This window comes from Oxyura jamaicensis, chromosome 7 (assembly GCF_011077185.1).
Source record: "Oxyura jamaicensis isolate SHBP4307 breed ruddy duck chromosome 7, BPBGC_Ojam_1.0, whole genome shotgun sequence".
Lineage (NCBI taxonomy): Eukaryota > Metazoa > Chordata > Aves > Anseriformes > Anatidae > Oxyura > Oxyura jamaicensis.
In genome coordinates this window covers 15,313,422-15,335,539 of record NC_048899.1, presented here as the reverse complement: position 1 = coordinate 15,335,539, position 22,118 = coordinate 15,313,422, and the positions used below count along the sequence as shown (strand labels likewise).

Below are 22,118 nucleotides of genomic sequence, written 5' to 3'. Positions count from 1 at the left end.
GGCCGAGAGGGCTCGGTGGGGGCGGCGGAAATACTCGAAGCCGCCGGCTCCGGAGATCGCCGAGCGTGCGCGCCGCAGGGTTGTGGTCCCGGAGATTGCCGAGGCGTCGGCGGAAAGAGCCGAGGAGGTAGCGGAAAGATCCGAAGCGGCGGCGGAAAGAGCCGAAGCGGCCGCCATAGCGGCTGCGGGGGAAGGTCTGGGGGCCTCCGAGCAGGTAACGGCCGGGGCGCGCCGGGGGCCGCGGCGCCGCCTCACGGCGGGGAACGGGGCTGGGGCCGGGGCCGGCTCTGCCTCCCCTCCCCTCCCCTGACGGGCAGCCGGGGGCTGCGGGCGGGAGCCGCGGCGGGGGCGGCCCCAAGGTGACCCCGGGCTCGGCGGCCCTTCTGCTCTGGTTGTTTAGAGCCCATCGGGCAGCGACCGAGGGGACAGAGACCGAGGCGCCTTCTCTTCCCAGCGCCATGCTCCGGCTGCCCGCCGTCCGCAGGGCCCTTGCTGGGGCGGCCCAGTCCTCCAGAGTATGTGGTAAGTGTCTGCGTGTGGGTGCGGTGATAAAACACACGGATATTCGCTGGGCTTAGTGGAGACATGTATGGGTATTTCGTCTGCAGAACGGGGTTCTTACGTACTGCAGTTTATACTTGGAATTATATCTGTGGTGTATAACTGAGGATACTGGGGTACAACGAGGAGCATGGGCTCTGCCAGTTTGCCTCTAGCAGCACTTGACAGACATTTCTTTATTTACCCTTTCCATGTTTTTCAGGACGTACAACTGCCACGGCAGCCAGCAACCAAATAGAGGTGTTTGTGGACGGCCAGCCTGTGTTGGTGAACCCGGGCACCACAGTACTTCAGGTGTGAGCAATGGCACGCCTAAATTTTTCTTGGACCCTCCCCATTTCACTTTGTTGTGGTGTCTCAGATTCTCAATAGCAAAAATCCTCTTTGTATTGTTTCTTGAAATTCTGTAGGGGTGTTTTCACTGATTGCGATGACATTTCATGTGGGTAGAGATCCTTCGGGAGGAGTTCAGAATTTCATAAAGAAGCATCTGTTGTAGCTGCTTAAAAGAAGATCCATACAGCTTGAATCCAAACTGCAGAGCTTAAGCAGTACAATAGCGGACTTAGATAAGTTCTAGTTGAAATTGCATCTTTGCAATTGATACAACCTACTAACTCAGTTAAGTTTTAGAATGCCCCCAGCTGGAGTCTAGTGTAACGTTTTCTTAAATTCTATTTTTTGTTAGCTTTTTGTTTGTGCTTATACATGGTAATGTTTTTGGTAGAAATCATCAGAAAAATTAGATCTTTTTAGTTTTTTAACCTGAGTGTGCTTTGATGCTGAACTTGAAGTGGCAGCCCATACCCAATTACTGAATTCGGTGGTGTTTCTCCTGGCAGATGAAGCTAGTTCTATAGCATCGATCCCATTAGACAGGGTGCTTCTACACAAGAAGGGCCTTCCTCTGTTCTCTGGAAGTCTCTTCTGTCTGTCCTCCTGTTGCCTCTTTAGACATGCCATGTAAGAATGTTTCTTTGGGGTTGGTGTTCTACAAAGGTTGAAGATTGACCTTTATGCAGAGTGTCCATGTTGTTGAATTATCTGAAGTCATTATGCCCATTGTTTCTTTTATATTTTTCAAAATTTCCTCTTTTATGCACTTCTCTTCAAAGAGTGCATGCTTTCTTTAAAAATATTTTTATTTTTGGTGTCCCATGTACGAAAAATAATTTTCGCTGTTATTTGAGGAAAGGAGAGAATGAAGAAAGGTCAACTTGCATTTCCTCAATTATGCATCTTGGAAAAAATATAGTTAATAACCTTACATGTTTCTGTTTGACTACAGTTTTTAAAATTTGTTCCTACAAAAGTTAAAAGTTAGTCAACTTATGCTGAAAGATTGAAGGCACTGTGTTCCTGAGCACTAAAACTGGTATTCCTTCAACATAATTCCATTACGTTTTATGAGGCGGAACTGAAAGATCTAACTCAAATTGAATTTTCCTTTGTTTTTACTCTTTGTAGGCCTGTGAAAAGGCTGGAATACAGATACCTCGGTTTTGTTACCATGATCGTCTCTCTGTTGCTGGAAACTGCAGGATGTGTCTTGTGGAAATAGAGAAAGCTCCAAAGGTATTGTATGTGTTTCATAGGAATTACGGTTTTCTGCTGTGCTTAGGGCCTGCTTTAATCTTACAAATAATTTTCTGCACTATTAGTGTACAAATTGCTGTAATTCAACTGCTGCAAGCATGTCTTTCTCTTCTGCATTTAAGTTCATCTCTGTGTTTTATGTGCATTAAGGTGAAGTATGATGCTGGACTGTAGCAGTTGTCTACTTTTAGACCTATGGATCAAAGTCACTCAGTTTCTTATGGATTATCCTGCTACTGGAGATGAGCATTTAATAGCTGTGTATTTTTAGTCGGATATGTTTTTATGTTCTGTAATTAAGGCTTCAATTGCAGATTTTCAGTTGATGTTACACAAGTAGTAAATTTCAGATAATGTTTGAATTCAGCTGTGAGATTAGTGTTTGCAGCTTTATTCTAGCTAAGTGGAGGTTGCAGTTCCTTATTACTCGGTATTTTAATGCAATTTGTATCACTCAACTCTGCTGTAAAATAATAATTAACTTTATGATTGTATACTGTCTTCAGCAGTATTGTTCTAAGAAGTCTGGATAGTTAAGGCATTCTTTTAGAGATCAGTCTTGGATTACACCTTTAAATACACACTAACATACATAGGAAGGCTTTCTAGCTCACCTCAACTTGAATTCAGTAGTGTGAGCTTTGCATTTCTGGATATGTTGGGTCATCACTAAAGACTGAAGTTCTGATAGTCCCTGTCATGATGTGAGAGAAAAGTAGGAGGGATTCATTTTCTGAGCAGGAGTTTTTATTAATCTTGCAGTAATCTTGGGAAAAAAAAACTTAATTTAAGACTCTTGGGAAATCCTGTGTACAAATAAATACCCAGTAAATAAATGATGCATGCTCCAAACTTCACTATTAGAGGTTTTCAAAATCATCACCTTATTATCAACTATTTACTAAGTATGACTTCTAGTGGCTGTGTATTGGTTCGCTTCTCTTTTATTTTCCTTGCAGATACCTTTTTATTTCTGCAATGTGTTAAACTTATTAACAGATGCTTATGTAAGAATTTTGCAGGGGGAGGCAGGGATTTCTGCCCATACCAGGAAGAAATTTGTTGTGCTCACTCTTGATTTTTATGATGATTGCAGCCAGTAGCTGCTTGTGCCATGCCAGTTATGAAGGGCTGGAACATACTAACAAATTCGGAGAAGTCCAGGAAAGCAAGGTACCTTTCTTTTAGCCTCCTGTAGCTGATTACTTGTACTATCTGCTAAAGGGTATAAAGCTAACATTAACTGTATTCCTGAACTCAACAGAGAGGGTGTAATGGAGTTCCTGCTGGCAAATCACCCATTGGACTGTCCTATCTGTGATCAGGGTGGAGAATGTGACCTACAGGTAAAACATCCAATTAAATTGTGTAGACATGCATTTATATTCTTGCCTAAGGTGCTGCCCAGCAGCCTGGATACATTTGTTTTCTGTTGTCTATTTTAGGATCAATCGATGATGTTTGGCAGTGATAGGAGTAGATTTAGAGAGGGTAAACGTGCTGTTGAGGACAAGAACATTGGTCCATTAGTCAAAACGATCATGACTCGGTGTATACAGTGCACTCGATGTATCAGGTAATGTCCTTTATTTTTCATTGGAGAGAGTACTGAGCAAGGATATATGTATTATTTTTTATTTGTGAAAGTAACATGAGGGGTAGTCAAACTTAACTAGTTTTCTGATTGTGCTTAAGAATTTTATTCTGGTACGGACTGATGACTGGTTTCCCAGAGCTACCAGACAGCTGTCATACAGGAAGTAGAGAGAGATGGCCAAAACATGAAAACAAAGTCAGGATTCTGTGAGGCAGAACTGGTGATGTCCACAGCCATCGCTGTGAGATTTGTTTATTCTTGACAGCCTCTGGTAGCTGTATTTATGCCGTTCTGTAGTCCTGAGATTCAGTACCAGCTAACTTGAGCCTGATGGAAAAGAATACAGTGTACCCACCTAGTGCTAGAAAGTTTTTAGTCATGGCTGGTCTTGGACTTAAACTGTGAAATTGAATGACTACTGAACTACTGTGTTTTTTTATTTTTTTAAAAACTACACCTGGTTTTTGTAGCCTCATCTAAATGAAATTAAGCAGATGTATAGTCCTGCATGTGATGGCACTGGCTAATATATCTAAATAGTTGTTTTCTTCTTTCAGGTGTATGGACTAAGGCTAACCTTTTATCTTCAGAAAATAAGTATTGAAAAATGTGCCACGTTGCTGTTGTACATTCCAGATTTGTTTTTCATTCCTTCTATGTCTACCAGGTTTGCTAGTGAGGTTGCAGGGGTAGATGACTTGGGAACAACCGGAAGAGGAAATGATATGCAAGTTGGTACCTATGTTGAAAAAATGTTCATGTCTGAGTTATCAGGAAATATTATTGACATCTGCCCAGTTGGTGCTCTGACCTCCAAGCCATATGCCTTTACTGCACGCCCATGGGAAACAAGGTATGTGTCTCAACTCACACTGAAGATATAACTTTCTCTGTTTTTCTTACATACTTTTATCTAAGAATGCGTCCGTCCCTCATACCAAGGGCTTTCCCTGATTTTTATTCTCTGCCTTTTTGTTGTAGACTTTTCAGTAGATTGAATCTAACACAAGTTCTGTTATTGACTCAAAAATCGTTCTAAAAAGGAAAGATGTTATCATTTGCGAAGTATAAACTGTAAAATATACTGCTAATCTTGTAGGTTATGCTGATTGCTTTTTAGAAAAAATGTGTTTAAAGTAAAATTGAAATTCATTAACTCAGTAGTTGTTGAGGATATTAAATTAAATATCTGTGAGAATAAGCTCTTAACTGTATATCTAAAACTAAACCTATAGGACCTTTTAAATTTTTTTTTTAAATGTTTGTTGAGCAGTCTGCTGCTGCTGGCATACATAAAACTGCAAGTGGTTTACTTATTCTCCTAAACAGGAAGGTAGAGTCAATTGATGTTCTTGATGCAGTTGGAAGCAACATTGTAGTAAGCACAAGGACTGGAGAAGTGATGAGAATTTTGCCAAGGCTGCATGAAGATATCAATGAGGAATGGATATCTGACAAAACAAGGTGTGTGGGAGGTGTTTGCACGTGTGTGTAACATGCACAGAATCATAACCATGGACAGTAGTGCTGATTTCTGAATTCCATTGTTACTATTGTGAAGGTGCAATGAAGTGTAATTGGTAAAAACATAGTTTTAATATGATAATTGAAGCTATTGGCTTTTGTAATATTTACATTTTTATCCCTCTTTTTTCCCAATAATTATTTGTCAGATTTTTTGCATGTTTTTGAGAAAATTGATTTTGGAGGAAATATTTCTCGTGCTTCCTTTTTTAATTTTTGCATGCTCTTTAAAAAAGTACAATCCTACAAAATATTTAGTACATGCAATTATCTTTGTCTTTGCTCTTTACTAATATTAGTGGTGTTCACTCAGGTTTGCTTATGATGGTCTGAAGCGTCAGAGGCTTACTCAGCCAATGATCAAAAATGAGAAAGGACTATTTGTTTATGCCTCATGGGAGGATGTGTTAACTCGTGTTGCTGGTGTGGTAAGAATAATTTTCAATAGATGTATCGTAAAATTAATTTCATAAGCTGGGCGTATTAAAATGATTAATAGGAAAACAGCCATATAGGAAAGGGCTTTTTTCCTTAAGGTTAGTAGAAAAAATTTGGGTTCCGTTTAATTTCCAGTTAAATCTCTTATCTTTGGAATATGGTTTATTATTTTGTGGATTAGACCATCTGAATAATTTTGTCTTATCATTATTCCAAGAACATGCAGGCAGTGCATAATTTAGGGCATTGGGAGAGAAATTACTTGCATTTAAATAGGAAGCTAAGCTACTTCAGAAATCCAGGAGAAAGTGACTTTCTTGAATTACTCTGATCTATCAGAATCTTTAAATTTATTGAAATTGTGCTATCAACACTTTTGCCATCAAAGCCATTAATTCTGTATTACTTATCTGTATTGTGCTTGCCTCATTGCTTTCTCTCAGCAGTGATTGATACTGGTGCTCAAATGAAGTGCTGCATGGCTGCTCTGGATTTTGATTAAAAATTTTATGTGGGATAAAGCAGAATTGAATAACTGTAATTGAACTTTCCTCAAGGATATTTTTCCCAGTGGTACAGTAGCAGGGTTTGTTATGAAGGCTATTGCTTCCCAGACAATATCTTTGAGTTGAGTTTACTCCCTGAGCTTGTCTTTTGGAAGTTTGTTTTCTGTCTGTACTGTGGCTTCATTAAAATAAAAGCACTAACCAGTTGTCCTAACCTTGCCACACCAAATACAAATCAGCCACATCTGAGCAATAAATCAACTAAGAGAGATCTGCATAGAATAAGGAGCTGTTGTTTACTTTAGCTGTGAATTCTGAAGGAGCTGGAATTGCTGCCTTGGGGAAGTCAGATACTGCTGCTATTTTGTGTTACTCCAGGCTAGCAGATTGACTGCTGGCTTTGGCTCATCCTAACATAACATTTACCCAAGTCCGAAGGGAATTTATTTCAGTGGTTTCTTTTGTTCACATTTATGCCTTTTGTCTTTCCAGCTACAGGCTGTTGAAGGTAAGAATGTAGCAGCAATTGTAGGAGGACTGGTGGATGCAGAAGCACTAATAGCTCTAAAAGACTTGCTGAATAGAGTAAATTGTGATACGCTCTGCACTGAAGAGATCTTCCCTACTGATGGAGCTGGGTAAGAATGCAGGGAAAGTTTGTCTGTAATTACTGTATTAATGAGCTGACTCACAGACTGGAAAGTTTATGGTAAGATGTTGAAATGGCCAAGGATAGTAACTGCCTATGTATCAACTTTTGTATGAGTTTGCAATGTTCATTTAGAGAGTATATATTGATTGTGAATGGAGGCAAAATTCTCCACTAAGGCAAGATTTGTTTGCTTTATATATATAGAGGCTGCTCCAGTTCAACAATAGGCTACTGCAAGCTACTTTTATACTCTTATAAAAAGTTTGATAATTCAGTCATTCTAGTTCTATTTAGTTTTGTGGAAACTATAGGACAATTGCAGTCTTGTAAGCTGTGTAATAACAGAGGGGAGTTTGTGAAGGCTTATAATAGCTGTAAACTTAGAAAATATTTATGTTGTAATTCTTTTAATGTTTTACTGTCTCATATTCAGGAAAGAGAGAAACTTTTGCTTATATTAGGTTAGTAATTCAGATCAAAAAATATTTTCTTTCTCTTCCTGACATGAAAAAATATTTTGTGTTCTAGAATCTTTATTTCTCATTTAATTCTTCTTTCCTTCCCTGTACTGAATTTTCATTGCCTTGCTTCTTTTATTCTTTTATCACTTTGCTATAGCACAGATTTACGCTCCAACTACCTGCTTAATACCAAGATTGCTGGAGTGGAGGAGGCAGATGTCTTGCTCCTGGTTGGCACCAATCCACGCTTTGAGGCACCACTTTTTAATGCTAGAATTCGAAAGAGGTATGTATCCCTTAGCGGTGAATGAGCATGCAAATGCATCTGGATTTGGCACAATGCTTGGTTGGAGCCGCAGGCAGTAAGTTAAGAGCATTCATCCAGGTGGACTCAGTGAATTTTGTTCACCCTTTTAGTAAGGGGGGATGGTGACATGTAGACAAAGCACGGCTCTTCTCCCTGTAGTGTATAAGCCATATTTTGTTCATTCTCGCTGACGTTTTAGACAGGTCCATACACTTACTTATTCCTTTGTTAGGTAATGCAGACACTTCAGACTTTCCATCTTGCAGACATTTGTTAAAACATATTTTTAAAGAACAGTTTTCAGTATCAGTTTGCTGTTTTTTTTTTTGTATTGTTGTTATAACACATCAGACTTAGTGATTTAGAAGCAGTAATTCAAGTTCAATGTTTTCTCTGATAAGTAATGTGGCTGTTTTCCAAACTTTTGAATACTGCTAATTCATCTTTAACGAGATGCGTCAGCAGGAAATAACTGAGGTTTAAAAACCCCTGTCCTACCAAATATTCAGGGATTTTCCAAAATACATAATGTTAAACAATGACAACCTTAAAAAGTTGAAGGGAAAAGAAAGATGCAATTAAATTTATGAAAGACTTGTGTCTCTTACAAAAAACTGCTATGAGAAGCTGCAGTAGATGAAAAAATTATAACCAGCTAGATTTTTCTGTGTATTGAAGAAATAAGTGGATTTCTAAAACTGTGAGCATTGTCAAATTCAAAACGCTTTCCTTGTACAAATAATTTTAATTTAAATTCTAAGGTAACCAGGAGTTAAACAAAAGAATAAACTTAATATTAGCTGTTTTTTTTTTGTTTGTTTGTGTTTGCCTAACACTGTAAGAGATGGCCTAAAGGTGTAGCACCTCATTTTGTGCATCCTTTTTCCACTGAACTGGCAAAAGTTTGAGGGAGAATGGAACTGAGTCATGCACTTCTCCTATAAGGTGTACTGCAGCACTGGTCCCAGAATGTTCACAGAGAAATAGTTCTGAAAGCCATAAGCTTGCCTAACAGTCAAAATAATGCTAAGCTACATGTTAAGAAAACAGTGAACAACATTTAAATTGCTTTGAAAGAATTTGTATCCTCTTTGGGGAAATTACATCAGCAGGCTTGGTTGACTAAAACTGTATTCCTTTTGATGTTATAAAATGTTTGCTGTATTTTCAGCTGGCTTCACAATGACTTGCACGTGGCCCTTGTTGGCTCTCCTGTGAATTTGACCTACACCTATGATCATCTAGGAGAATCTCCAAAGATACTACAGGACATTGCTTCTGGAAAACATGCGTTCTGCAAGGTATGCACAACTTAAGTATGTGACTGTTACAGTTCAGGTAAATTTAATAATAACCTAAATTCCTTACAGAGACAGATTTGATCAGAAGTACCATACTGTATACGGGGTTATTTGCTTTTAATCAAATGCAGAGATGTGGTAATGATTAGTGAGCACCAAGTGTGTATGAACTGTTTAATATATTCAAGTTTGTAAAACTTTCCAGTGCAGGAAACTCATGAAGTATTTCTTGATGTGGAACAGGCTGTTTCAGTCACTGCTGTTTCCACTTATGTGTCTTGTTATCAAGAGTATAGTTCAGTACTGACAAAGTAGCTTACTGTTACAGTCATTTATCTTGGGTTTATCTCTACATGAAACAATGACAATTTCAGAACTGTACTTTTGCATGGCAGACTTACGTAGAAATTATGAGATTTATTACATTATCTGCACCAAGAGTTGTCTTCAGAGCCTTGGAATTCATGCCTTGATTCTTAACAGGTCCTCGACCAAGCCAAAAAGCCAGTGGTGGTGGTAGGTAGTGCAGCATTGCAGCGCAGCGATGGAGCAGCTATCCATGCTGCAGTTTCCACCATTGCACAAAATGCCAGGACTAAAAGCGGTGTTGGTTCCGATTGGAAAGTCATGAACATTCTTCACAGGTTTGCTTTAAAGCTTTTTTGGGAGCCATTTTCATTCACTTAATGCTAGGCCTACACAAGTTACCGTAATAGATGTGCATATATTTCTTTATGTATACACAAGCACCTTACCGGGTTAGAACCTGCAGGGAATATAATTAGCAGAAACTTATTAGTAAAAATGGGTTTCTTGACCTGGCAAACTTTTCAGGGTCTTAATGAGATTGTATTAGATACTCTTATTCTATTATCTTTAAATGGAGAATTAAATGCTTAAATTTAGAGGTTCAGAATACAAGAGAGCTTAATATCATACCACAGTGCCCAGTAAAAGACAGTGACACCAGTGTCACTTGCTAAGTAATTGTTTGTTTTTTTTAATCTAGAGGAAGAAAAACAAAATGGCAATTTTATTTCAGTAATACCGTTTCTTATAATGTTCATTTTATTGTGCAGCATCTTAACTGAGTGGTTGGTGTGCTTTAGAGCTTTTCAAAGGCTATTACTCCTTTTGATAGGCAAGCTTCTTTTGTGACAGTCCTTCCCCACTCTTTCTAAAACTGTCAGGTTGACAACTTTTATAAAGGAAAAATGATTACAGCAAATATAGTTGCTCTCAGATTTGGAGACACAACAAAGTCCTGCCAAAAGCTGCTTTGTTGATGTAAAACTAGTATAGAGAGAGCAAGGTTTGGTCCTCTGAAGAAAACGAATGTGAAACCCCACTGTTGAAACTGGAACATTTAATACCGAGGTGTTGATTAGTTAAAGAACACTCATAATACCTTTTTCACATGTGGCTTGCCAGTCTTCATACTATCAAGACTTCTATGCTCTTGGTGTGCCATCTCTCTGCTTTAAGTGTAAAAGGAATTTAACGTAATAGAACCTGTATTGATTGTATCAGGAAAACATAAGGAGCAAAGGACTCAAAAGGTGTAAAAGTCACATTTGGTTGTTTTTAGAAGCCAAACTCAAAACTGACTGAGGGACACTAATAGGTAAAAAAAAAAAAAAATCATTATTCTGTATGAAAGGATAAACATTTTTTTTTTTTCAATTTACTTACAACATTAACATTGGAAGATCTGTACTCTACAGAGATATTTTTTTCTTTTACATTTAATAACAAACTTGGCACCTGATTATGTAGGATTATGCAAAGCTGTTTCTTTGGAAAAGGAAGAGACTGCTGGAAAACAAGAATGATTTAATTCTTTTAAAACGTTTTGTATGTGTGAATAAATGAATAGCAATGAAATGGTGGACTTGAGATGCTTTGGAGTGGTTGATGGGCTAGTAATTAGTCTTTCATCTACCATGTGAGTGCCCTAAATTAAAGTCCTGCTGAGCTCAGTTCATGGCCGAAATGTGAACCTCGGTGTTCTAAATGACAAGTGAGCTGTCTGCCTCTAGGCCCTCGCCTGTAGTGCCTACCTTTATTTTGCTATACCGTCATAAATAGGTGAGATACCCCAAAGAAGACAGCATCAGTTTGTCAAAAAGCAAAAACAACCTAATATTGTATCAAATTTTTTTTTTCAAAATTCACAGCTGCCTTTATGCTTTTTTTTTGTCCTATTACTGTTAGAGACATCTTATGTCACTCCAAAAAAATATTTGGTCAAAAAAAGTTAGGGCTGTTCTGATGGGAGAGGGAGAATTCTGAAATAACCTGCAGTTACAATATATTTGTTTCTACAGGGTTGCAAGCCAGGTAGCTGCTTTGGATCTGGGTTTCAAACCAGGAGTGGAAGCAATTAGGAAGAATCCTCCTAAAGTATTGTACCTCTTGGGAGCAGATTCGGGTTGTATAACACGGCAGGATTTGCCAAAGGATTGCTTTATCATCTATCAAGGTAATTAGTAGATGTAACTTTTGAAATGTTGCCATCTAAAAGCTGGAGAGAACTCCTTAACAGTGTCATACGCTTAGAATCGTACCTGACCCTTTGATAAATTATGGCCTTTATTTTCTGCCATGAAATGGAACCTCCAACTAACAATTGAGATACTGGTTATCTGCTTTCTTAGGTAAAAATAAGAAAATGTTTATGACTATTATGGGAACATAGACCAGTTTGGCCTTCTGGAGCATAGCTTTGAACCTGGCAGACAAAAGTGTGTTGGTTCCCAGCTGTTCTATCTTACCAAAACACTGTATTACCTTAATTCACTAAATATCCTTGTTCCAGAAGTTCCCCCAAAGCTGAATGACTACAGAGGCTGATCCACCATTTAACTACTTGGAGGCTGTTCATTTTCCCCAGTCGACATGTAAAAACTCAGAGCAATCAGCCTAATAGGCTTTATGTCGCTGTTTAAGTTAACCTCAAACTTTTTTTTTTTTTTTTGTCTCTGGGAACATGGAAATTCTGTATTGCCTTAGTAAAGCATTCCTCTTTAGTTTGACTTACTTATGTCTTATATGGCTGTTTACTGTTTCCTTTGTCCCTCTATTTAGGACATCATGGGGATGTGGGAGCTCCCATGGCTGATGTTATCCTCCCAGGAGCAGCATATACAGAGAAGGCAGCCACATACGTGAACACTGAAGGTAGGGCCCAGCAGACAAGAGTAGCAGTAACACCACCTGGGATGGCAAGGGAAGACTGGAGAATTATTAGAGCTGTCTCTGAGGTATCATTTCTGCTATAAATTGCTTCTAATAAAAGTATAGTGAGTGGTTTAATTCCTTTCATATTGAAAAGTGTTTCCAAAATGAGGTACAATTTCAGGGAAATGAATGCTTGTAGTCTTAAGTAGTAGTGTTTTGTATTGAATCCTTTCATAATTCTGTGAGTTAAATTACACTGTTTACCTTTTGGAGCTAGCACTAGTGTTGTAGCTGCTGCTTGCTATTGGAATGCATAATGGCTGAAGCTTTGTCTGCAAATTCTGCTGGTCTTTGCAAAGCGATTTACAGCAAACTGGTGAGAGGATAGTTTCTTGCTTTTTAGAAAGAAAATGCTTAGGACGGGATCTGGTACCAGATAAGATCAAATACATGCTTACAAGTTACTGGAAACATGATGCATTGATAATTGCATCAATTTATCACATTTGCTGATAAGCAAGGTAAAGTACAAATGAGATTATCTATATGGAAGGAGAAAAGTACTTTTTGTCTTTCTTCCTTTGTGTAGTAGAAAAGCCTAACTTTTTTTTAAGAGGGTAACTTTAACCGTAGGCATCAAAAGCCCAACAGAATATTGCAATTTTGCTTTAGTTTGTACATTATAATTGCTTATGTTTTCAGAAGTGTAGATTTTTTCCTGATTTTTCACTTAGTTGTGTTAATGGATTGGTAATTGAAAATACTATGTATTAAACACCTAGACTTGATGGTATTTCTTTCTGTGAATCTCTTAGATGGCTGGTATGACCTTGCCTTATGAGAACCTTGATCAAATCCGGAAGCGTTTAGAAGAAGTATCTCCTAATCTGGTCCGATACGATGATGTGGAAGAGGCTAACTACTTCAAGCAGGCAAATGAATTATCAAAGGTAATCAAAAGCAAAGCATTTAAGCTTGATCTATGTAGCCTGATGCTTTTTAAATAAATGGGCCATCTTCATACATAGTATTGTAAACATACCTTGATCTGCACTGAACAGTGAATGTAGACTTCACTGAACAGATACTTTTGTACCAAGTTCCTATCATACAGCTGGCTGACATTTATTCTTTTAATTTTCCTGCCACAGTTAGTGAAGCAGCAGCTTCTTGCTGATCCTCTTGTTCCACCACAGCTCACAATAAAAGATTTCTATATGACAGGTATGTATAGTAAGGCCTTTCCAATCCATAATCAGCAATATATTTTACTTTGCTCTACAGTATGATTTTTGAGGCATTTGAAACTTTCCAATAAGATATGTAGGATTTGTCTTTTTCTTCAAACATGATTTTCTGATAAAATTATATGGAATTTGCATAAACCATAAGGCTGTACTTTCAGCTAAGTGTTTTTCTATATTGTATCTGTATGCAGTCCTGTACTAAATCTCTTATTGTCTATGTATATTGGTATATGCTGAAAATTAACAGTTTACACAAAAGTGTTTTATTTTTTTCCTTTCCAGATTCAATCAGTAGAGCATCCCAGACAATGGCCAAGTGTGTGAAAGCTGTTGTTGAAGGTGCTCATGCAGTGGAAGAGCCAGCCAGCTGCTAGTTAGTTACTATCAAACTGCTACCAACTTCATCCAAGTACTTACTGCAGTTAACTGTGACTGATACTTTTTTTCCCCCAAAAATTCTTATTTGCTAGGCAGTGGTATTTCTCTTTTCACATTTTCATGAGTTCAAGTAGTCCCATAAATATAGGACTGTTGTTGTGGCTGGAGACAACGTGCAGCATTCAACTTACTGTACCTTAAGGCAGAATACTTGATGATTGTATACAAATAAATTATAATATTAAACAGTTTGTTACCTATGTAATTCATATAGCTCATGCTTCTTGCAGAAGAAGAACTCAGTAAGCACCTCAGAATCAGTATCCTTCTTCCAGAGCATTCCATTATTTTAAACACTGCTGAGGGTGTGAACATGCTATTTTTGTCATGCACTTTCAGAACAAGTTGTCCCTCTTTTGAGTCAAACATACCTGGTTTGTGTCAGTGTTCACCTACCACTGCTCTGGATAGTTGTGTGTTTCTCTGTTTAGTTGCAGCTGAAACTACTCGAGAATACAATTCATTTTTACGTCATGAAAAAGAGCAAGTGGTTTTCACACAGCGTGGTAATACTAAACCTTTTTTAAAATTTAGCAAAAGATAAAGGCCTTCAGATACACTGGTACAAGTACAGGGAATAAAGATCTCAGTATGGTTTCTGTGTGCACTGATCTTTTTATAGCAAAGTGGGGGAGGGGGCTGTGGGCTTTCTTTTTGAAGTGTTAGAATGACTTCAGAACAATGAGTCTCTGCTCTGTAATGCTGGATAATATAAGTGTGGAAGAAGGCTAGCTACTCCCTCAATGAGATCATAGGGTAATAGGTTTAGAGTAATCCTTCCAGAAATCAGGCAGGCTGGAACACTCATGAAGCCATCATTTCCATCATTTTGAAGAAAAAAGATAATTTTTTCCTTTTAAATAGGAAAACCTGCATTTTTCCGGTGTAGAATAATACTAAGTTCATGAGAATTCTGCTATAGGATTCTTAACTTTCTAATTTCTGTCTTTTAATATTTTTTCTTTTTCCTGTACTCTGTTGCCTGTATAGACAGCATGCAAAAGAACAGTTGCATGTCTGGGAGAGATGGATGGGTTTAATCACTAAGCCCCCTCTTTTCTTAATGTAGCACGATGTAAACATAGCTCTTATATTCATGCAATTAACCCCAATTTAATTAAACCTTGCCTTTACATAGCCCTGTCTTCAGTCGAGGGTTGTGGAGAGACAGGAGAATGGTGTGTTAATTCAAGGTGAAGCCCTATTAAGCACAAGTCTAAAGCATGATTTAAAACAAACAAAAAAAACACCACATCAACCAAACATTCACTATCCAACTTCCCAGAAGAACCAGCAGCCCCCAGGTACATCCCCATAATTCCAGAGGGATACTTTACATTCTAAGCAATTCACTGAGCTACTTTGACTGAAAAAAAAATGGTCCCAAATGGAATGTCGAGTCAAAGTGAGGTGTGCTCTCAGCGAGACTTTGAAACAGCCAACAAAACTAGGCCGTTCATAAAAATAGTTGTAACTGCCTCATTTTCAAATGTATTTTAAGTGTAGCTAAAGGCAGCGAAGGAAATGTCTGTAGCATTTCCCCAGGAAGTGAAAGATTTGGGATCAGTGCCTCAATCTGAGACCAACAGCAGCCACTGTCTTGCAAGAATCTTTGGTATGAGGATGTGCTGCAGGTTACTGTTGAAACCATACAGAGCAGCAGCCTAACATCAGCCTTAATCCAAAGAGAAAAGTAACAAAACCTCATTCCTATCCCTGTCCCCAGACACTTCACCTCATAAAATACTCCAGTGAAGGGCTAAGCCAAAATGTCCTCTCCTAAAACACAACAGCCTCTTAATAAGCATGTTTTGTTCTTGTGATCTCATTTAAATAGGTATTTCCTTCAGTGATAAAGGGCAGAAAGATTGACTCTGTCAAAGCACAAATAAGACATGAACAGAAAAGGTGTTAACAAGCAAGCTGATAGAAGAAAGTTTAACTGTGACTACCATCATAGAAATATATATATATATATATATGTAAGTAAGAAGTGATTAAGGGAGAACACCTGGAAGCTGACTTTAGTGGCAAGTAACACAAGCTGTTACTAGGAGTACAAGAACACTTTCTATGGGGTAAGCTCTCAGAGATAACAAAAAAGTTGTCTTGCCTACTAAAGTAATTCCTGTTCAGAAATAAAAATAAACAAACCACTAATAGGTATGTAACTTATCTCCTGCAGCTATCTGCACATAATGTCAATGAGGCAAGGTACCATGGGGAAAGAAGCAATTAAATTCACAGAGTCACAAGGAAATTTCTTGTCCAGAAACTAAACACTGAGTACAAGTACAAATCATGGTCCTCTTCATTGTGTAATGTTTTATCCAAAAGAAGCTTTACTTGCATGTGATGCATGTTAACTGAGGGGGTGTTGTCAGTAACGTGTCCTAAAGCATCTGGGTATCCACAACTCCCCACAGTAGAGGGGCTTCACATGCAGTCATGAGACATACATAAAACCTTGCAAATTAAACTCTTTTATGAGTGACTCCATAATCTGCAAAGCCTCCTATGCTAAATGCTGTTAATATTTTTCTCTGGCTACATGCAAGCATCCATTCTACAACAGCACCTAACATGATGCCATATTTACCTGGTCAGGCCTCCTGGTCTACTGAGAAATACTAGTTGGTAGACATCCCAGTACTCTAATGCTAATTCAACATTTTGAATAAACACAACCAGTATCTCAAAGAAACACTTTTATTCTTTCATGTCACCTTCTGTTACATCTGTCTGTTTGAAAGGGATCAGAGATGAGAAACAAACATCAAAAAGAAACATACTAAAACCGAAGAGCTTAACATATAATTTTTTTCAAAATCCACTGGGATCTCATGACCCTAGGAACTAATTAAGCCTCATGCTCTGATGTTAGCTAAACTGTTTAAAAAATCCTGTCCTACATGCTTTTCATTTCCGAGTTATCCATCATGGGATATTCCACAGCTTTTTGTGAAGCATCTTATACAGGTCACTGTCAGAAGACTAACAGATCACTGATTTAGTACCGAGTGGGAATTCTCTGTCCAATTTGCAGAGATGACCAAGACCTGTCATAACCTGAATGTACGTAACTGAAAGAAGGTCTGCTGACAAAGTGTGTAGCTTCTTAACCACCACGGTTACAGTTAATGAAATATTGATAGACAAGTAAAAATACAGTAGTATACTTTCAATTAACACTGGGCTTCCCAGTCAAATAGGACTGCATTGGAGCATTCTGCTGGGACAGGTTATTCTATTAATTTGTCTTCTATTTAAAGAAATCTCCACAGATGCCTGCAATGTACTCTGGACAATATTCCTACAACTGAGTCATGTTATTTTGTCTTTGCTTAGATTTAGGAGACAATACCATTTATTTAATGCAGATTAAAATACACATTGATAATGAACAGATTAGTAAAGTCCCAGTTAATTACTATTTTCAGCTCAGTTCACTATCAGTTAATTACATTACCATGCTAGCACGTCTGCTCCCAACTGGTTAAATACTTCTGCAACCTTACTCCTACTGAAATCCACAGTAAAATTCCCATTGCTCCATTAAGCTTTAATGTGGATCCTAAGACTGAAAAACAAGGATAGTCATCTGTACTTTGCATGGCTTTGCTAGCATTTATGACTAAATGAAGTGAAGCAAAATGACTTAGCTCTACAAGTGGTTTGTCCTGTGGATATCTTGACTCCAGAACTCACCACAATTAAATAAACCAACACTACATAGAACTGCTGCTCAAGGTCTTACTAATATGAATGGATCTTACCACATTTTTTTCTCATCAGTGTTTAAACTCCTAAAGACAAAATCTTACACATAAGTGTGGCTCTATGCATGAAAATCTCTAACAAACAATCCACCCAGAGATGGTCCTCCCCTTTCCAATACTCTCATTTATTTTAAATATTTAAAATATTTAAATAGGCATTTAATTATTATTATTTTTTTTTTTTAAAAAAAAAAAAAGCTTTCACAAGCATTTAAAGACCCTGGAACTGTTTCCTCAGAACCTGTGTATCTGTCAAGCAGTAATACCACCACACCAACATCGTAACACTGTTTCCTGAAAAGCCAAGACCTTCACTATGTGCACCAAGTCATGCTCCAGAGGTGCTAGAGGTCTGCATTTGGGATGCACATGACCTTGGGAGAGAGTCAAAGCTTGCTTTTTGAAGCAGCCTCCTCCAATAACTGGTGTACAACCTAAAGCATTTATTCCATTTCTGTTATTAGACTCACAAAGCTTATTCACTATGATGCTCTGTCTCAGTATTAATACTAGTGAGGCACATCAGCAAAGTATGCCTCATTAGCTAGGAACTAGTGATTTAAGGAATATTAATATTCTTTGACCACTCCGTGCTCAAGCACAGAGCATGTCTACTGGCTGGAGTGGTTGGTCCAGAGGTTTGGCCACACAGACCTATTCTGTAACGAGGAAATGGAATCTCCAGAATTCGCATCTGCATTTTGCACAGGGGATGTTTCTTGCTTTGGGGTCACACGCCATCCTTGTACAGGAGTCTTGGACACCGATTTTTTCTCTAAAACAATTCCAGAGTGCTGAACCACTCTGTCAAAATGATGTGACTCACAAGTTACGAGTCTTGTCCAAAAAAAAAAATATTTTATATATTTAAGATTCTACATTACTATACCTAACAGAATTTGCTCTTTTGAAGTGTTAGCGTAACATTTTGTTGTGAGCAAAACAAATAATATTTGCAATTTTTAGCAAGTAGCTAAAAAGTAAATATTTTGAATTCTCTCAGGCAAATAAAGTTGTGTTAAATAAATTCCTCTGTACATAGCGTGGAGATACTCATTTCTTTGTTGAATAATTACACAACAGTCCACATACCTAAGATCTGATGATTTTTTCCTCTTTACTTTATCCTCCTTAAAAAGTTGTGTTTTGTTTTCCCTAGAAAAAGAAGCTCTAAAATACCCCTTTCTAGTTTTCCTATTACAAATTAGATTCAAAATGTTTCTCTTTTTCTTTAGCATTAAGCTTCTGGTTTTGCAATTAACACACATCAAACAGATCTCAGGATGTCACCAAAATGTGTAATGCTACTATGATGCATGTTTAAATTTAGGCATGCACGTAATCCGATTAAAGTCAGTATCCGCGAAGTCAAGCACACAAGCCAAAGAAAGGGTTTAATATTGTTTCTGTAGTTGGGTTCTCAAGTGCTTTCATAGCCTTTTCTCTAACACATTGTATCATCTGCGTCTCGTTTTTCAAAAGTCCTCAGTGTGCTGCATGGGCATTATCAAGAGTGCCACAGAAAATCTCAGTACAGATCAGTTGTTTGTGTTATGCCTCCCTCTCTAAAACACTAAAATTTTCTTAACTGTGCAATAAAGAGAACAAACTTACATTTGAGTTACACTAAACTACTGATCTAGTTAGAAGTGTCAATTATTTTCAACACAGCTATATGCAAGAAAACACTTAGTGCAGAAACTTGAATTCTGTACTCTAGCAAACCATAATAACTTCTTAAGAGTTTTATGCAAGTAAGTATTGAGTGATTCTTAAAACACTTTTGAATTATTAATCAGGCCTCCAAGCATTTGAAAAACTGGGGTCTGAGAATTCGGTCCTTTACTTTTTTTAGAATAAAAGGAAATATTAGCTTATGCTGCATTTGCTGAATTTCTGGATCCACTGGCACAGGAGATCAACTATTTGTAATATTTCAAAAGTGTTTTTATTATTTTTTTTTTTTTTTTAAATCATCCCAATCATGAACAAAATTTGTAATCCCTGTCACTCCTGTAGTGCATTTTTAATATAAAATTTAAAAGTATTTTTGTTTAAATATCCTACAAAAATAATCATTACATTTCATGCTTCAAACAACACAATCATGACTGGTAAGATTATGAAGTACCCTACTCATGCCATTACTTCCACACAAACTTTTAAAATAAGAAGTAGGAGCAATGCATTTGATTATTACTATCTTTTCCTAATGTCAGAGCAGAATAATGCATTTAATAAATTAATAATATGATAAAAAATAAAAAAAAAGCTTTGCAGTAACTCCACAGAATGCAACACTCAGCATTATTTAAGTATGCTAATTGGACCAACCATAATCTTAAAAAAAATAATAATCCAGTTGAGTAAAAATATGCAGTTTGATGCACAGACCAACTGACTTTTAATTATACTTTAATTCAAGCTAATTTATCTAAATGAAAAAGCCACTATAAACACACAAACTACGCTCACGATACTAGCAAGGCAACTCACAATGTATATTTTCATAAGGGAATGTATCTAAATTCAGAAATATATATGTATATTTAAATAAAAGTTTACAGTAATTGAGATAATGCAATATATTTCAGATCTGACAGAGGCAAGGGAGCAGGTGATAACATACTAACAATTCAATACCTTCATTCACATGACTTCAGTCTGATTGCAGTTCAATTGGGCTATACCACCTGACTAATTTTTACAATGGAAAAAACTTAAATGCATTTTTTCATATTTAGCCCATTAGTTTTCTGATTATTTCATCTTCCTTAAGGAGAAATAAATAGATATTTTAGCAGTTCATCCCTGTACAGGGCTGAGTATAACCCTATCACAAGCAACATTATCTTAGGTCTGCTGAATACAGCCATCAGTGTCTTCACCTATAGAGACACAATAGCATCTCACATTATTTTTGACAGCTTTCTATACGTTTTTAACAATTTTTAAAAAAACTTCTGCAAAAAAGAAAAACACAACGACCATTCTGCACTACAAGATATTATAGTATAAATTAGTAACATTTCTCAACTATGTAAGAAAGAAGTCAGGAATAACGTTATTCATAAATATCAAGTACAAAGCCCCCAAATCAAAACAGTAACTTAAAAAGAACCAAAACAGATTTTTAGAAGGCTATAAAGTGCTTTGAAAATGTTAAAAATAAAATTCAATTATTACCTCCATTTTTTTTTCTATGAGCTTTATTTTTCACATCCCATACTGAAGGACAGACAATGCTAAATTTATGACAGATTAGCAGAATTTTTCAGATATATATCACAGGCTCCACTCATTTGCATTAAATCCCCCATGGCTTTTCTACACGACCTCTACCCCCCCAAAAAAAAATAAAGATAAAAGAGCTTTTTTCCTACCTGTACATTCAGTTTTATTTACAATGCGTTGAGAGAGAAGACATAACGATACATACTGTTCTACTAGACAGTCCCACATCAATTTCAGTTGTTCTACTGAGAGCAGCAGCACCAAAAAAGTTACACCAACTTTCACAATTGTACATTAATTTTTAGAACTATCAAACAACAATAAAAACTGATCTACATTTTAATTTATAGAAAAAAATACTATTTTTAATTTTTTAAAGAAAAATAAAAAATTAAAACTGACCATACCTTCTTTTATTTTTTTTTCCCAGAAAGCTGATCTTATTTCGTTATAAAAAAAAATATTTTTTAAGCCTTATGCCTTTGTATTTTATTTTTATTTAAAATAAAAAGTCATATAAATTATTTTTTAAAAAATGTTTTTGCCCATTTGGCTCCCTCCCCCAAATTGACACTTTATAAAAACCTTCTGTACTTTTTTCCCCCTCCCTCTCTCCCTCTACTACCTCCAAGATGGTAGGAAAGTTGTTGTTTTGGAGGGCAGAGGAACCGCTCTCTGATGTTATGTCCTCTCGGTGCCTGTAGTGGTGCTGTAGGAGGCTGCTGGCTCTCTTCTTGAGCAGCCCCAGCAGCCCTGCCTTCTTTGCTGGAGAATATATTCAGGGATTCCCCTTAATAATCACCTACCCTCTGAGCACTTTGTAGTTTTAAAATAATAAAGAGCCCCCAAAGCTTCCTCCCCACAAAAAGCAGGATCTTCTCAGAGACAGGGGGGCAGCAGCTCCTCAGCACAGAGCCCGAGCCCATTCCCAGTCCCTCTGCTGGGGAGGAAACTCTGATCTGTCAGCCCAACAGAGGGAAAGGGGGGAGAGGAGAGAGAGGAGGAAAAAAAAAGCAGCTGGAAAGGTAAGCCAGGCCCGGCCTGCATCCCCGAGCTCGCGTAGCGCGGCAGGCGGTGCATAGGGTACAGGGCGGGCGGAGAGGCGGGCTACGCGAGGCCGGGGATCGGCCGGGGCGGGGTAGGCCGCGGCGGGGGGTGAGGGGAGCTGAGGGGGTTTTGCGGCTTTCGGGTGCCCAGAGGAGCCCCGGAGGGGGGTGAGACGTTCGCCGGGACCCAGCGGGAGGGTCGGGGCGCGGCGCTGCGGCGCCTTTGCCCGGGAGGTGAAGGGCGGTGGGGG

At 37.9% G+C, this 22,118-nt stretch overlaps 2 protein-coding genes and 1 long non-coding RNA gene across 4 annotated transcripts in view; 2 read left to right on the top strand and 1 right to left on the bottom strand.

Annotated features, from left to right (window-relative positions):
* The first annotated feature begins 400 nt into the window (after positions 1-400).
* On the top strand, positions 401-14,403 carry NDUFS1 (NADH:ubiquinone oxidoreductase core subunit S1). The gene is made up of 18 exons (XM_035331856.1): positions 401-522; positions 764-855; positions 2,029-2,136; positions 3,254-3,330; positions 3,422-3,503; positions 3,603-3,733; positions 4,422-4,607; positions 5,084-5,218; positions 5,592-5,706; positions 6,715-6,860; positions 7,493-7,621; positions 8,814-8,943; positions 9,427-9,587; positions 11,271-11,425; positions 12,031-12,206; positions 12,939-13,073; positions 13,275-13,347; positions 13,653-14,403. Exons 1-18 carry the CDS (start codon positions 459-461, stop codon positions 13,742-13,744), a joined length of 2,187 nt encoding a protein of 728 aa, XP_035187747.1. The 5' UTR covers positions 401-458; the 3' UTR covers positions 13,745-14,403.
* On the bottom strand, positions 706-21,505 carry LOC118169991. The gene is made up of 2 exons (XR_004752417.1): positions 21,447-21,505; positions 706-1,104 (listed from the first exon to the last, which is right to left on the bottom strand). It is a non-coding gene; the product is annotated as an uncharacterized LOC118169991 (long non-coding RNA).
* Positions 21,490-22,118, top strand: part of INO80D (INO80 complex subunit D) — a 50,140-nt gene continuing 49,511 nt past the window's right edge. Inside the window, exon 1 of one of the 2 annotated variants that reach the window (XM_035331853.1) lies at positions 21,490-21,846. The gene's annotated coding sequence lies outside the window, so the exon portion shown is untranslated. Of the gene's footprint in view, positions 21,847-21,968; positions 22,102-22,118 lie in introns of those variants that run through there. The other variant, XM_035331854.1, reaches the window with a different exon arrangement.